This window comes from Bubalus kerabau, chromosome 4, assembly GCF_029407905.1.
Source record: "Bubalus kerabau isolate K-KA32 ecotype Philippines breed swamp buffalo chromosome 4, PCC_UOA_SB_1v2, whole genome shotgun sequence".
Taxonomy (NCBI): Eukaryota; Metazoa; Chordata; class Mammalia; order Artiodactyla; family Bovidae; genus Bubalus; species Bubalus kerabau.
In genome coordinates, this window is record NC_073627.1 from 118,868,535 (window position 1) to 118,883,175 (window position 14,641).

Sequence of the window (14,641 nt, forward strand, 5' to 3'; positions counted from 1 at the left end):
GGAATCAAACCGGGGGTCTCCTGCATTGCAGGTGGATTCTTTATCAACTGAGCTATCAGGAAAAAACCAGGGCTGCCATTTTGCACACAAACTGATAAGCCAGTACATAGATTTAAAATTAAATCAAAAAATTTCTATGAAAGTAACGACAATTACAATGAATAGCAAAAGGATGAACATGAACATTTTGCTGAAAGTTTTACCTCATTTTCAGTTCGAAGGATTAGTTAACAAAAGCAACCACTCATTGCACACACAATGAACAATTTTAATATTTTAACAGAGGATTATTTGACTTAGTTTCAATTATATAGTCATTAAAAGAAAAGAAATAGAATCAATAGAGAAGTAACAACGTACATTATCACCAAATTGGGCCAACAACCTACATCTAGACTTGAATAGTGCTTTAAAGTCCTAAATGACAGCAATCTCGAGTCCCAGTTGGAAAACGGTCCCAGGAAGTGTACACTCCACGGGTTAAGACTTGAAATTGCAGTTTTGAGAGCTCCTGCTTATAATCCCAGGCCAAAAACTGATACATTCATCACTTTGTATGCAAAACAGCAGCCTGCTTTTTTCCTTTAACTTTTACAATGCTATTTGTTTCTCCTTGTGAGTCATAAGATTTCTTAGACCCTGGAGAGGGGAGGGGGCTGGCCAGGCCCTCAAGGGCTTAAAATTTCAAGACACACTAAACTTTCTTATGTAAAGTGCCCCTTAACTTTCCAGCAACAAGTGGTGTACTTATAGGCAGGCACATAGTCCTGGCAGGGTCAGAAGTCAGAGGCCTGCTGTCCTGCTTCTGAAGCCTGAACAAGACTACCTCTATTTTAATTTCCCTAACAATGAAGATATAAAAGAGGACATCAAAGTTATAAAATGTGGAGAAGAGTAAGAACGTGTAGATTTTTTACTTCTCCTAGGATGTGTTTGAGCTTATATGACTACCAGTCTAAGGTAAGTAGATATACGAAGGGGTTAACATAATTGAAAAACAGGATAACCACAAATCAAAAACATACAATAGATTCACAGAAACCAAAGAAAAGAGAACATTAAGTATAATACAAAAGAAAATCAAACGACAACAACAACAAAAAAAGATAAAGTGACAAAGAAGAAATTTAAAATCAATGAGAAAGCAAGGTTTAAAATGGCAATAAATACATATCTATCAATAATTACCTTAAATGTCAATGGTCTAAATGCTATAATCAAAATACACAGAGTGGCAACTTGATTAAAAAAATACAAGAGCCTACAATATGCTGCTTATAAAAGATCCATTTTTAGGGCAAAGGACACACAAAGATTGAAAGTGAGGGGATGGAAAAAGATATTTCATGCAGATGCAAATGAAAAGAAAGCAGGGGTCATAGTACTCTCATCAGATGAAATAAACTTTAAAACAAAGGCCACAAAGAAAAATAAGGATACTATATACACCACATCAACAAATTAAAGAATAAAAACCATATGATCATCTCAATAGATGCGGAAACAGCTTCTGACAAAATTCAACATCCATTTATGATAAAAATTCTCCAGAAAGTAAGCATTGAGAGAATATACGTCAACATAATAAAGGCCATATGTGACAGACCTACAGCTAACATCATACTCAACAGTGAAAAGCTGAAAGCATTTTCCCTTAGATCAGGAACAAGACAAGTAGGTCCACTTTTATTCAACATAGTTTTGGAAGTCCTAGCCATGGCAATCAGAAAAGAAAAGGAAGTAAAAGAAGTGGAAAAGAAATAAAACTGTAACTGTTTGCAAATGACATGATACTACACATAGAAAATCCTAAAGATGCTACCAGAAAACCACTGGAACTCATCAGTAAATTCAGGGAGTTGCAGGATACAGAATTAGTACACAGAGATTTGTTGCATTTCTATACATTAACAACAAAAATCAGAAAGTAAAATTAAGAAAACAATTCTATTTACCATCGTATCAAAAACAGTAAAATACCTAGGAGTTCTTGGACTGCAAGGAGATCCAACCAGTCCATTCTGAAGGAGATCAGCCCTGGGATTTCTTTGGAGGGAATGATGCTGAAGCTGAAACTCCAGTACTTTGGCCACCTCATGCGAAGAGTTGACTCATTGGAAAAGACTCTGATGCTCGGAGGGAGGAGGAGAAGGGGACGACAGAGGATGAGATGGATGGATGGCATCACTGACTTGATGGACATGAGTCTGAGTGAACTCTGGGAGCTGGTGATGGACAGGGAGGCCTGGCGTGCTGCAATTCATGGGGTCACAAAGAGTCCAACACGACTGAGCGACTGAACTGAACTGAAACCTAAGGAAAGTACACTATAAACTATAAGACACTGATGAAAGAAATCAAAGATGACAAACAGATTGAAATATACCATGTTCTTGGATTGGAAGAATCAATATTGTCAAAATGACTGTACTACCCAAGGCAAGCTACAGATTCAATCAAATTACCAATGGCATTTTGCCCAGAACTAGAACAAAAAAAATCGTAAGATTTGTTTAGAGATACAGAAGACCCTGAATAGCCAAAGCAATCTTGAGAAAGGAAAATGGAGCTGGAGGAATCAGGCTTATTGACTTAAGACTATATAACAAATCTATAGTCATCAAAACAGTGTAATACTGACACAAAAACAGAAATATAGATCAATGGAAGAGGATAAAAAGCCCAGAAATAAACCCACATACCTATGGCCAATTAATCTACAACAAAGGAGGCAAGACTATACAATGGACAAAAGACTTTTCAATAAATGGTGCTGGGAATACTGGACAGCTATATGTAAAAAATAAAAACAAACCAAAAAAATGAAATCAGAACATTCTTTAACACGATACACAAAAATAAACTCAAAATGGATTAAAGACCTAAATGTAAGACTGAGTACTATTAATATAAAACTCTTAGAGGAAAACATAGGCAGAACATTCTTGAGACATAAATCAAAGCAATATCTTTTCTGATCCATCTCTCAGATGGAAGTAAAAACCAACAAATGTTACCTAATTAAACTCAAAAGCGCTTGCACAGTGAAGGAAACCTAAACAAAATGAAAAGACAGCTCACAGAATGGTAAAAAAAAAAAAAAAAATGCAACCAGAAAGGGATTAGTCTCCAAAATTTACAAATGGGCAGGAGACCTAAATAGACACTTCTCCAAAGAAGATATACAGATGGCCAAGGAGCACATAAAAAGATGTTTAACATCATTATTAGAGAAATACAAATCAAGACTACAAGACATATCACCTCACGCCAGTCAAAATGGCCATGATCAAAAAATCTATAGACAAATGCTGGAGAGGGTGTGGAGAAAAGGGAACTCTCCTACATTGTTGGTAGGAATGTAAATTGGTAGAGCCTCTATGGAAAACAGAATGGCAGTTCCTTAAAAAACTAAAAATACAGCTACCATATGATCCAGCAATCCTACTCTTGTGCATATATTCATAGAAAAACATGGTTTGAGAGAGTACATGCCACCCCAATGTTCACTGTGATACTGTTTACAATAACCAAGATATGGAAGAAACCTAAATGTCAATCAAAAGATGAATGGATAAAGAAGATGTGCTACATATAAACAATGGAATATCCCTCAGTCATTTAAAGGAATGAAATAATACGATTTGCACCAACATGGATAGACCTGGGGAATATCATACTAAGTGAAGCAAGAAAAAGACAAATATCATATGATATCATTTATATGCAGAATCTAGAAGAAATGATACAAATGAACTTGTTTACACAACATAAACAGACTCACAGACTTAGAGAATGAATGTATGGTTACCAGAGGGAAGGGTGAAGGGCAGAGATAGATTGGGAGTTTGGGATTGACATGTACATACTACCATATTTAAAATAGATAACCAACAAGCACAGGGAATTCTGCTCAATATTCTGTAATAACCTAAGTGGGAAAAGAACTTGAAAAAGAATAGATACATGTATATATATAACTGAATCACTTTGTTGTATACCTGAAACTAACACATTATGAACCAACTTCAATATTGTGTTCCAATATAAGATAATTTTTTTAAAAAGCTTCCTTACTGTTTTAAAAAAAAATCTCAAATAAACACTTTTATCTACCACTTAATGAAATTAGAAAAAGAAGAATAGGGACTTCCCTGGTGGCACTGTGGATGGGAGTCCCCCTGCCAATGCAGAGGACACAGGTTCGATTCCTGGGCCGGATGGATTCCACAGGCCGTGGAGCAACTAGGCCCATACACCACAACTCTTGAGCCTGTGTGCTGCAGCTACTGCTGAATCCCATGTGCCTAAGTCTATGTTCTGCAACAAAAAAAGCTCCACAATGAGAAACCTGCGCACCACACTAAAGAGTAGCATCCACTTACTGCAACTAGAGAAAGCCCACACAAAGCAACAAAGACCCAGCACAGCCAAAAATAATATTTAAAAAGAAAAAGAACAAACAAAATCTAAAGTCAGTAAAGGAAGGAATAAAGATCAGAGAAGAAATAAAACAGAGATTTAAAAAAAAAAAATAGAAAAAAGTCAATAAAACCAAGAGCTAGTTATTTGAAAGTATAAACAGGATTGACAAACCTCAGACCAGGCTCATCAAAAAGAAAAGAGAGACAATCCAAATAAAATAAATGAAAAAGGAAACATAACAACTGATACAGAAATTCAAAAAACCATAAGGGAATGCTATAAACACTTATATGCCAACAAATTTGACAATCCAGAAGAAGTGGACAAATTTCTGGAAACAAACATCCTACTAAAATTGAATAAAAAAGAAAGATAATTCGAAAAGACCAGTCACTAGAACTGAAATAGAATCTAATTTAAAAACTCTCAACAATGTATGGCTACCAATGGAAGGATGAGGGGAGTGGGATGAATTAGGAGATTGGGATTAACATATATATGCTGCTATGTATAAAATAGATAACTAATAAGTACTTACTGCATACCACGGGGAACTCTACTCAGTGCTCTGTGGTGACCTAAATGGGAAGGAAATTCAAAAAGAGGGGATATATGCATACATATAGCTGATCCACTTTGCTGTATAGCAGAAACTAACACTACATTGTAAAGCAAATATACTCTAATAAAAATTAATTTTAAGAAATTGAGTAACCACTGGAGTAAAAAAAAAATACCTCTCTACAAACAAAAGTCTAGAACCAGATGACTTTACAGGTGAATTTACCAAACATACAAAGAGGAACTTATACTGATCCTTCTCAAGCTCTTGCAGAAAACTGAAGAGGAGGGAACACTCTCAAAGCCATTCTTTGAAGCTATCACCTTGATACCAAAACCAGACAAAAATACCACCAGAAAAGAAATTTACAAACCAGTATCTTTCATGAATATAGATGCAAAAATTCTCAACAAAATATTAGCAACTGAATCTAACAACACATAAAAAAGATCATACACCACAACCAGTGGGATTCTTCTGAAGTTCACAAGGATGGTTCCACATATGCAAATCAATCAGTGTGATACACCAAATAAACCAAAGACAAAAAACACATGATCATCTGAATAGATGCAGAAAAAGCATCTCACAAAATTCAACATCCATTCATGATAAAAACCCTTACCAAAGTAGGTACAGAGAGAACATATCTCAACATAATAAAAGCTACTTAATGACAAACCCACAGCCAATATAATACTCGATGGTAAAAAGTTGAAAGCCTTCCTGCTAAATTCAGGAACAAGACAAGGATGCCTACTCTTACCTTTTCTAGTCAACATACTAGGAAGTCCTAGTCACACCAATCACACAAGAAATAAAAGGCATTCAAGTTGGAAAGAAAGAGGTAAAATTGTCCTTATATGCAGATGATGATACTATATGTATATAAAACCCTGAAGACTTCACACAAAAACTACTAGAACTGATGAATGAAGTCAGCAAGGTAGCAGGATATAAGATTAACATACAGAAATCAGTTCCACTTCTTTATACCAACAATGAAATAAGAAAGGGAATGTAAAAAAAAGAACTTTTTAAAATTGCACCCCCAAAATAAAAGACTTAGGATTAAACCTGACCAAGGAGGTGAAAGACTTATTTGCTGAGAACTATAAAACATTAATAAAGGAAACCAAAGAAGATTCAAAGAAATGAAAGATACCTCATGCTCTTGGGTTGGAATAATTAATATTGTTAAAATGGCCATACTTACCAAAGCAATCTATAGGTTTAATGTGATCCCTAAATTACCAAAGGTCCAATACTTTGACCACCTGATGTGAACACCTGACTCATTGGAAAAGACCCTGATGCTGGGAAAGATTGAGGGCAAAAGGAGAAGGGGGCGACAAAGGATGAGATGGTTGGATGGCATCATTGACTCAATGGACATGAGTTTGAGTAAACTCTGGGAGATAGTGAAGAACAGGAAAGCCTTGTGTGCTGCAGTCCATGGGGTCACACAGAGTCAGACATGACTGAGCTACTGAACAACAAATCAAGTTACCCATAACATTAGGTCTCCTGCATTGCAGACAGATTCTTTACCAACTGAGCTACCAGGGAAGCCCAGAACTAGAACAGATAATCCTAAAATTCATATGGAACCATAAAAGACCCAGAATTGCCAAAACAATCCTGAAGAAAAAGAACAAATCAAGAGGTATAACCTTCCAGACTTCAGACAATACTACAAAGCTACAGTAATCAAAACATTATGATACTGCCATCAAAACAGACATATGGATCAACAGAACAGAATAGAGATCCCAGAAATAAACCCACACACCTATCATCAATTAATCTTCAGAGGAGACACATATATTCAGTGGAATGAAACAATCTCTTCAGCAAGTGGTGTTGGGAAAGTTGGACAGTCGCATGTAAACCAATGAAATTAGAATACTCCATTACATCATACATAAAAATAAACTCAAAACGGCTTGAAGACTCAAACATAAGCTGTAATACCACAAAGCTCCTAGAAGAGAGCCCAGGCAAAACATTCTCTGACATAAATCATACCACTGTTTCTTTAGGCTCCCAAGACAATAGAAATAAAAACAAAAATAAACAAGACCTAATCAAATTTACAAGCTTTTGCACAGCAAAGGAAACCATAAACAAAATGAAAAAACAACCTACAGAATGGGAGAAAATACCTACAAATGATCTGACCAACAAGGATTAATTTCCAAAATATACAAACAGTTTGTACAATTCAACAACAACAACAAAAAATCCAACTGAAAAATAGGCAAAAGACCTAAATACACATTTCTCCAAAGAAGAAATACAGATAGCCAATAGGCATATGAAAAGATGCTCAACATGACTAGTTATTAGAGAAATGCAAGTCAAAACTACAGTGAGGTACACCTCACAATGGTCAGAATAACCATCATGAAAAACTTTGCAAAAGCAATGCTGGAGAGGATGTGGAGAAAAGAGAACCCTCCTACACTGTTGGTAGGAATGTAAGTTGATGAGCCACTGTGGAAAACATTATAGAGGTTCCTTATAAAACTAAAAATACAACTATCATATGATCCAGCAATCCCACTCCTGGGCATATATCCGGACAAAAGTGTAATTCAAAAAGATACATATACCCCTATGTTAATAGCACTATTCACAACAGCAAAGACATGGAAACAACCTAAATGTCCATTGACAGATGAATGGATAAAGAAGATATGGTGTGTATACACACACGCACACACATGCATGCACACACACACACAATGGAACAGTTCTCAGCCATAGAAACAAATGAAATAATGCCATTTGTAGCAACATGAATGCAACTAAAGATTATCATACTAAGTGAAGTAAGTCAGAAAGAGAAAGATAAATACCATATTATAACACATGTGGAGTCTAAAATAAGACGCAAATGAACTTATTTATGAAACAAACAGAATCATGGACAAAGAGAACAGACTGGTGGTTGCCAAGGAGGAAGGGGCTGGAGAAGAGATAGACTGAGAGTTTGAGGTTAGCAGATGTAAGCTTTTATGCACAGAATGGATAAACAACAAGGTCGTACTGAATAGCACACAGAACTATATGGAATATCTTATGAAAAACCACAGTGGAAAAAGAAACTTTAAAAAGAATGTGTATAAAATGTATAATTGAATCACTATGTGTGCGGCAGTAATAAACACTGTAAATCAACTATACTTTAAAAAAGTTTTAAAGTAATATTCCTTGAGGAAAAAAATCAAAATTCTATCAAGAAGACTGAGCCTTGGAAAAGAAATCTAGTTGGTACCGGATAGGAAAATGATAATTGAGACAATCAGTTCTTTTGCCCGAGCCTGGAAGGTTGATAATTAAAGAAGGCTATTTAAACAATTACTTTACTGATTCACCTGAAGAAGGGAAAGGCTACCCATTCCAGTGTCTGGCCTAGAGAATTCCATGGACTGCATAGTCCATGGGGTTGCAGACAGTCACAGATGATTGAGCAATTTTCAGTTCACTCACTGATACAAGTGGTCTGTGCATCTCTCCCCTTCTAGGCAATTGCCTTTTGTTTTAATTTCCTCCTTTAGTAAGTCCATTTACATATAGCATAGTGATATGTATGTGACTAGCAATAATTACTGCCAACATATCTACAGTTCCCTTGAATAAGGTCATTAACTCCTCAAGGGCAGCTCAGCGGTAGTCATCATTGTAATATTTAGTTAACAAATGAACAGAGATTGTGAACTTGTCCACTAGCAATGCTAAGAGCAGAATGCCACGCTAGGTCCTCTGGCTTCAGGTCCTATGTCATGTCCAGCATTCTCGATGACCCTAAGATGGGGAGCTCATAGATGGTGAAGAACTTAGTATTTCATGCCGAGGAGCTCAGAATTCTGAAAGGAGCTAGACCTCTTCCTAGAGGTCCTTAGAGGGATCCGGTGAAGCAGTGCTTCTCTGGATCCCTGAAGAACACCAACGTTTAAAGAGCAGACAGAGAAGCCTATGGACAAAGCCTCATTCAGTTCTATATATACCTGAAATTAGGATCCACCGGCATCTCAGAGAAGAGATCAAAGTCTCCAGGAAAATGTCACCTGAGGTAAAAGGCCTTACTTAATATAACATCACCATTTTCCACTACAGGACAGTAACGTACTTGCCATCCCCCCTCAAGCCTCCCCCAGTCCCAGTGTTTGGTATTAAACAAGAAAGCCAGTATTCACAGTGTATTTGTTCATTCAAATGTTTCTGTTCTCCAGAAATGTAAGTGTTGTCTGAAATATAGTAACATTTATATTGATTCCACAGCTTCTATAAACTTTAAGACAATAAAACAATGCAAGAAATAATCAACCCTTACCTTGCAATCTTAAAAGCAGGTTCCCCTTTTCAGTGTAGTTTATCAGAGTAGTCATTAAAGCTGTGAGCATGAGGTCTACCATTCCGTTCTTCCGCTGCTAGTGTTGCCTCTCTGTACTTACTAGTGATGTGCCCCAGCTTTATAAGTGAGATTTGCACAATTGGAAGTTAGGAAACTCTGCTTGGGAAAGAGAATAGGAAGAAGAAAAAACCAATAAACTATTTAAGAATTAAGTGGGCTGTAGCTTTCTTGTCTACAAACTGGTAGATATTACTAAGGTACTTCCCAATGCTATATATTCCTACCTGTATTTGATTTGATGAGAAGTGATAGCAAATGTTGAGTCTGGGGCTTTTCCTACAATTTCCTACTCAAGGCCATGTATACTATAGCATACATTAGCAAACATTAGAGCATATGCTTTTATGAAATCCAGCTGACCAACTGATTTATAACCTTGTTCCTTTTTTTTTTTTTTAACAGAGAAAAATCTTTGCCGGAAGTGCAATGAAAACTGCAAGACATGTACTGAATCTGACAACTGTACAGAATGCAGGGAGGGGTTAAGGTAAGAGAGTGAAAGATTTCACCAAGTAACGTAGCCCAAGGACTTCTCAATAAATTTGAAAAAAATTAAATAGGTAGCTCTCTTATAAGTCACCCTTGGTTTGACTCCCATTCAGACACTTGATTGCTATTTGCATTATCTCTATCATTTTATGTGAAAAATTGGATGCTACCTTGGCTTCAGAAGGTTTATAAGCCAAATAAAATTCTCTTTAGAAAAGATGGCTCAACTACAAGTAAATAAATGGCCATTTGAGAGGCTTTCTTTGGGCTTTTTGACCGGCCGTGTATCAGTCAAGGATTACTGCGTAGGTAACATCAATGAATTATATTTAATCCCCCTGATTCATTCCTTTGATGGTTGAAACTATTCCCTTATCTTTATTATTTCTCTCCATATAGCCAATCATTGTCTTATCTTAAGCACCTCAGGCTGGTTCCATTATGCTGTGGTATGCACATAGATTTAATACCAGGGGATGTCATCCTTGAATGGATGAGACTTGCTCATTGCTAAAGCCAGACAGTTGATAGATTCTTGGAGAGAATCAAAGTGAAGTAGATATTCTTGATATCCTTAGAGAAGGTCAGATCATCCCATGCTGAGTGAGGGGCTGGACTCTGGCTATTACATAAAGCTAGAATTCTGCTCCATTCCATCCCTTTTAAGAGTTCCCTGATGGCTCAGAGGGTAAAGCATCTGTCTGCAATGCAGGAGATCTGGGTTCGATCCCTGGTCTGGGAAGATCCCCTGGAGAAGAAAATGGCAACCCACTCCAGTATTCTTGCTTGAGAATCCCATGGATGGAGAAGCCTGGTAGGCTACAGTCCACCGGGTCGCAAAGAGTCTGACACAACTGAGCGACTTCACTTAGTACCTCTATTTCCACTTTTGATCAAAGGCACAATAATCTTGGTTCAGACAGTCTAGGCAGGCAATCCTTTACATTAATTAATAGGGGAACATCATTTTTATTTTGATTAATTATTTGTGGCTTTCTTTCTTGCCCCATAAATGCATTCAGTGTCCATTTGTTTTGTACCTTTCATCTCAAGACTTCAGTTTTGATAAATATCAGTCCAGTCAGCATCCTACTACTTTTTGGAGAAGGAGCAGACTGTTATAATTTTTTAAAAAGGAAGATAAATGTGGGCTTAAATCTTTCTCTGCCATTTATCAGCTGTGTGATCTTGGTCAAGTCCGTTCACTCCTCTGAGCTTCAGTTTTCTCATCTATAAAAGGGTGATACTAACCTCAAAATTGGTGGATTATGATAAGGATTAATTGTGATAACATCTATAAAGCACTTATTCCAATATCTGACACTGAATTGGCCCATGAAAAATAAAAGATCAAGATTATTTTCTATATTTCTTAGGGAACATTTTATAGAGTAAAAAATGTTCTCTAATAGGAATAAGAGCCATATATATTAATTTTAAATACCTGAATAGCCACATTAAAAGGAGTAAAAATATACAGGTGAAATTTATTTTAATGAAATCTTTAACCAAATATATCCAAAATATTATTTCAACATGTAATCAATATAAGACAATATGAAAGATAATCAGTGAGATATTCTATATTTTGTTTGTAGTGCCCAGTCTTCGAAATCTGGTATGTATTTCACCCTTAAAGCATATCTCAATTAAGACAGTAATATTTGGGGAAATACTTGATCTGTATATAGGTTTTATAAAAATTTAGTTGAAGTAGATTTTATTTTTATTTTTTTAATATTTTTTTTAATTTAATTTTATTTTTAAACCTGAAACACTGTATTAGTTTTGCCAAACATCGTTTTGAAGTAGATTTTAGATAGCCAAGTTGTTCCGCACTTATTTAAAAGTTTTCTGATAACTGAATCAAGTACCAATTTGTAAGATTGAGAGTGAAATGAACGAAAATAAAATGTTGAATTCTGTGCCTTGGCCACGCTAGCCACATTTCAAGTGCTCTCGAGCCCACAGGTGCTAGAGCATATGGGACGGCACACATCTAACTCAGCTGGCCCACCCCAGCATGAAGCCAGGACCGGGTCCACTTACCGCGCCACCCCTGGAGTTTGGACGTGGCAGAGCGCATCAGGGTTCCCAGCGGTGCTCTGCTGCACGTCCCACTTAGCGCGTTCCCTCCTCACACACTGCACCCTCTGTCTCCAGCTGAGCAAGTGCCAGCCTCAGAAGCAATTTCTTTGTTAGAAAAACAAGGCAGCTTTAAAAAAAACAACAACTTTGATAAGTTTATCAGAGGTCCCATTTCCTCCCACAAACATTCATTTGATGCACTGTCCCTTTTTCCAGCTCTACCAAAAGGAAAGGGATTTTCTTTTATTGGCTTTTTAAATGACACCTCTCTGGCCAGAAGAGAAGATCTATGAATGAAATACACTTTCTGTCTTCTTGAGGCTCCCTGTGTTTTTCTTAGGGGCTTCTAGGGTTGACCATTTTGCCTCAAAAGACCTGTAAATTTTTAAATAGTGGCTAAGCAAACAGAAAAATATCTATGCATAAAATACTAGAAGGATATGAATTAAAATGTGAACAGGACTGTTTGGGATTCTTTTTCATCTACTTTGGTTTTGTTCTTTTCAAATTACTTTAAAGAGAAAAATAAATGTATAAAAATACTTACATACATATATTATAAAAAATAAAGGGAAAACTAAATGTTAGTTTTTAATAGTATGATCCATATACAAAGCACAGTCAAGTAACATGTGAATTGCAGCAATGTAGAGAAATGTATTTTCTATAAGAACACAGAAAGCATTTGACCCTGTTGCTTAGACACCCATTTTCTAGAACTGTCTACTGGGTGACATGGGATTATGGTAACAGTCTCACTACTGAGTTATTCCATGAGTAATTTTTGTATATTAAATGCTGTAAATTTTAGACATTTGTTTTTAAGCATCAATCTGTAGGCTATGAAAAACCTTACAGGTGTTAAAAAAATTAGAAGAAAAAAAATACACATTCCTCATTCGACATTCTAGCAACATATTAGCTAATGCCTAAGACTGCTATTTAGAGAAAACATAGCACAGATAACACCTAAAAATATTAAATGATAATGTAACTAAGAAAAGTTGAGATGTTTGGTGAAGCAGCAATATAAGTAAATAATTTTGCCAAATATTTCATTAGAGTTTAAAATTAACAAATAAAGCAATAGAAGCAAATGTATGTTAGGATTCTCTTGCTTTGGTCCAAGAGAAGAACTAAAATCAGAAACACTTAAAATTTTAAGAAGGCTATTCCTGGGATTTTGAGCTGAAGGTTGGGCAGGATAGTTGTACCCTTCTATTCAGGTGTAATTCATTTTACCACGTATTCCTACAACATATACAGTTACAGAACAACATTTAACATTTACAGTAACAACAGTTAGTCCACAACATTTATTGTGGAGTAGGTCTAGGAGATCTGGGATTGGTAGGCATATTGTTAGGGAAGGTGATTGTTTTGGTCCATAAAATACTTTTGAAAACCTCCAGGTTGTAAAATGTTGAGTAAAGAAAAAATGTGTCAGCCAGCCTAATAATTTAAGAGGAATGTCCTCCAAACTTGTAGCACATGTATAGGCTACAGACTTATTACAGGCACAGAGAAGCAGTCTAGGCATCGGGAGGAGAAAAAGAGAGGGTACAGGGGCTATTTCTCCTGCTTTGAAGTTCTCCCAAATCCACTGACCTCTGGGGGAAACTGCATGTGTTGCATACGGCCTTGGGGAGTCATGACCTCTTTGCCTGACCACAGCCGTCTGTGTTTCCAGCCTGCAGGGGTCCCGGTGTGCCATCACCTGTGAGGACGGCTGGTACTTCAACGGCCAAGACTGCCAGCCCTGCCACCGCTCCTGTGCCGCCTGTGCTGGTACCTCCTCCCCCACCCTCTTGTTTCTTCCTCTGGCTCTGGTCTGGCTTTCATTTGTCTTTATCCATCAGTCATGCACACCCTCTTGGTAATTTTTTTAATTAGACTTACTTTTCTAGCTTTACTGAGGCATAACTGACAAAAATTATATACTTTAAGATGTACGTGTGATGTTTTGATATATATCATACAAGGTAATTAACATATTCATCACCTCACATAGTTTGTGTGTGATGAGAACACTTAAGATCAACTCTCTTAGTTGAGTTTTGAGTATACAGTACAGTATAGTATTGTATAGTACTGTACAATAGTATATAGTATATACTATTGTATATACTGTATACAATACTATATACTATACAATACTATTGTATAGTGTTGTATAGTTATCATGGCGTACGTTAGATTTCCAGAACTTATTCATCCTGCATAACTGAAACTGCACCCACGGATCCAGGTCTCATTTCCCCACCCCAGGTCCTTGACAGCCCCTCTTCTACTTCTGCTTTCATAAGTTTGACTTCTTTTTTAGATTCCACATTTATGTGAGATCATGAGGTATTTGTCTTTTCTTATCTGGGTTCGATTTTAAATGTAACAGTAGTACTCAAACTTCTGTGTTGAAGATACGTTCCAAGGAGGCCAAGGGTAGATGCAAGATGTGTGCAGGCAACCTCTTGATAATTTTAGTGTAAATGCTGGAGAAGCATGGAGCTTTTCTGATAATCATCATGCAGTCTCAAAAGTCAGTAATCAGCAGCCTAACCTCACTGAAAATTTAAAACGTCCCAGTGATACCTCCTTTGCTTTCAAAAGAGGTTTGATGTTTTTTGGCAAATGGGTTCAATCTAAAACTGAAGCCTTTT

The 14,641-nt window shown here is 36.6% G+C and overlaps 1 protein-coding gene across 3 annotated transcripts in view; it reads left to right on the forward strand.

The window, feature by feature from the left end:
- The window catches only part of PCSK5 (proprotein convertase subtilisin/kexin type 5), a 521,444-nt gene that overhangs the window by 341,753 nt on the left and 165,050 nt on the right, over positions 1-14,641 (forward strand). For all 3 annotated transcript variants that reach the window (XM_055578327.1, XM_055578328.1, XM_055578329.1), the window contains exons 17-18: positions 9,810-9,894; positions 13,675-13,772. In XM_055578327.1, the coding sequence (XP_055434302.1) occupies positions 9,810-9,894; positions 13,675-13,772 (183 nt within the window). The remainder of the gene's footprint in view (positions 1-9,809; positions 9,895-13,674; positions 13,773-14,641) is intronic.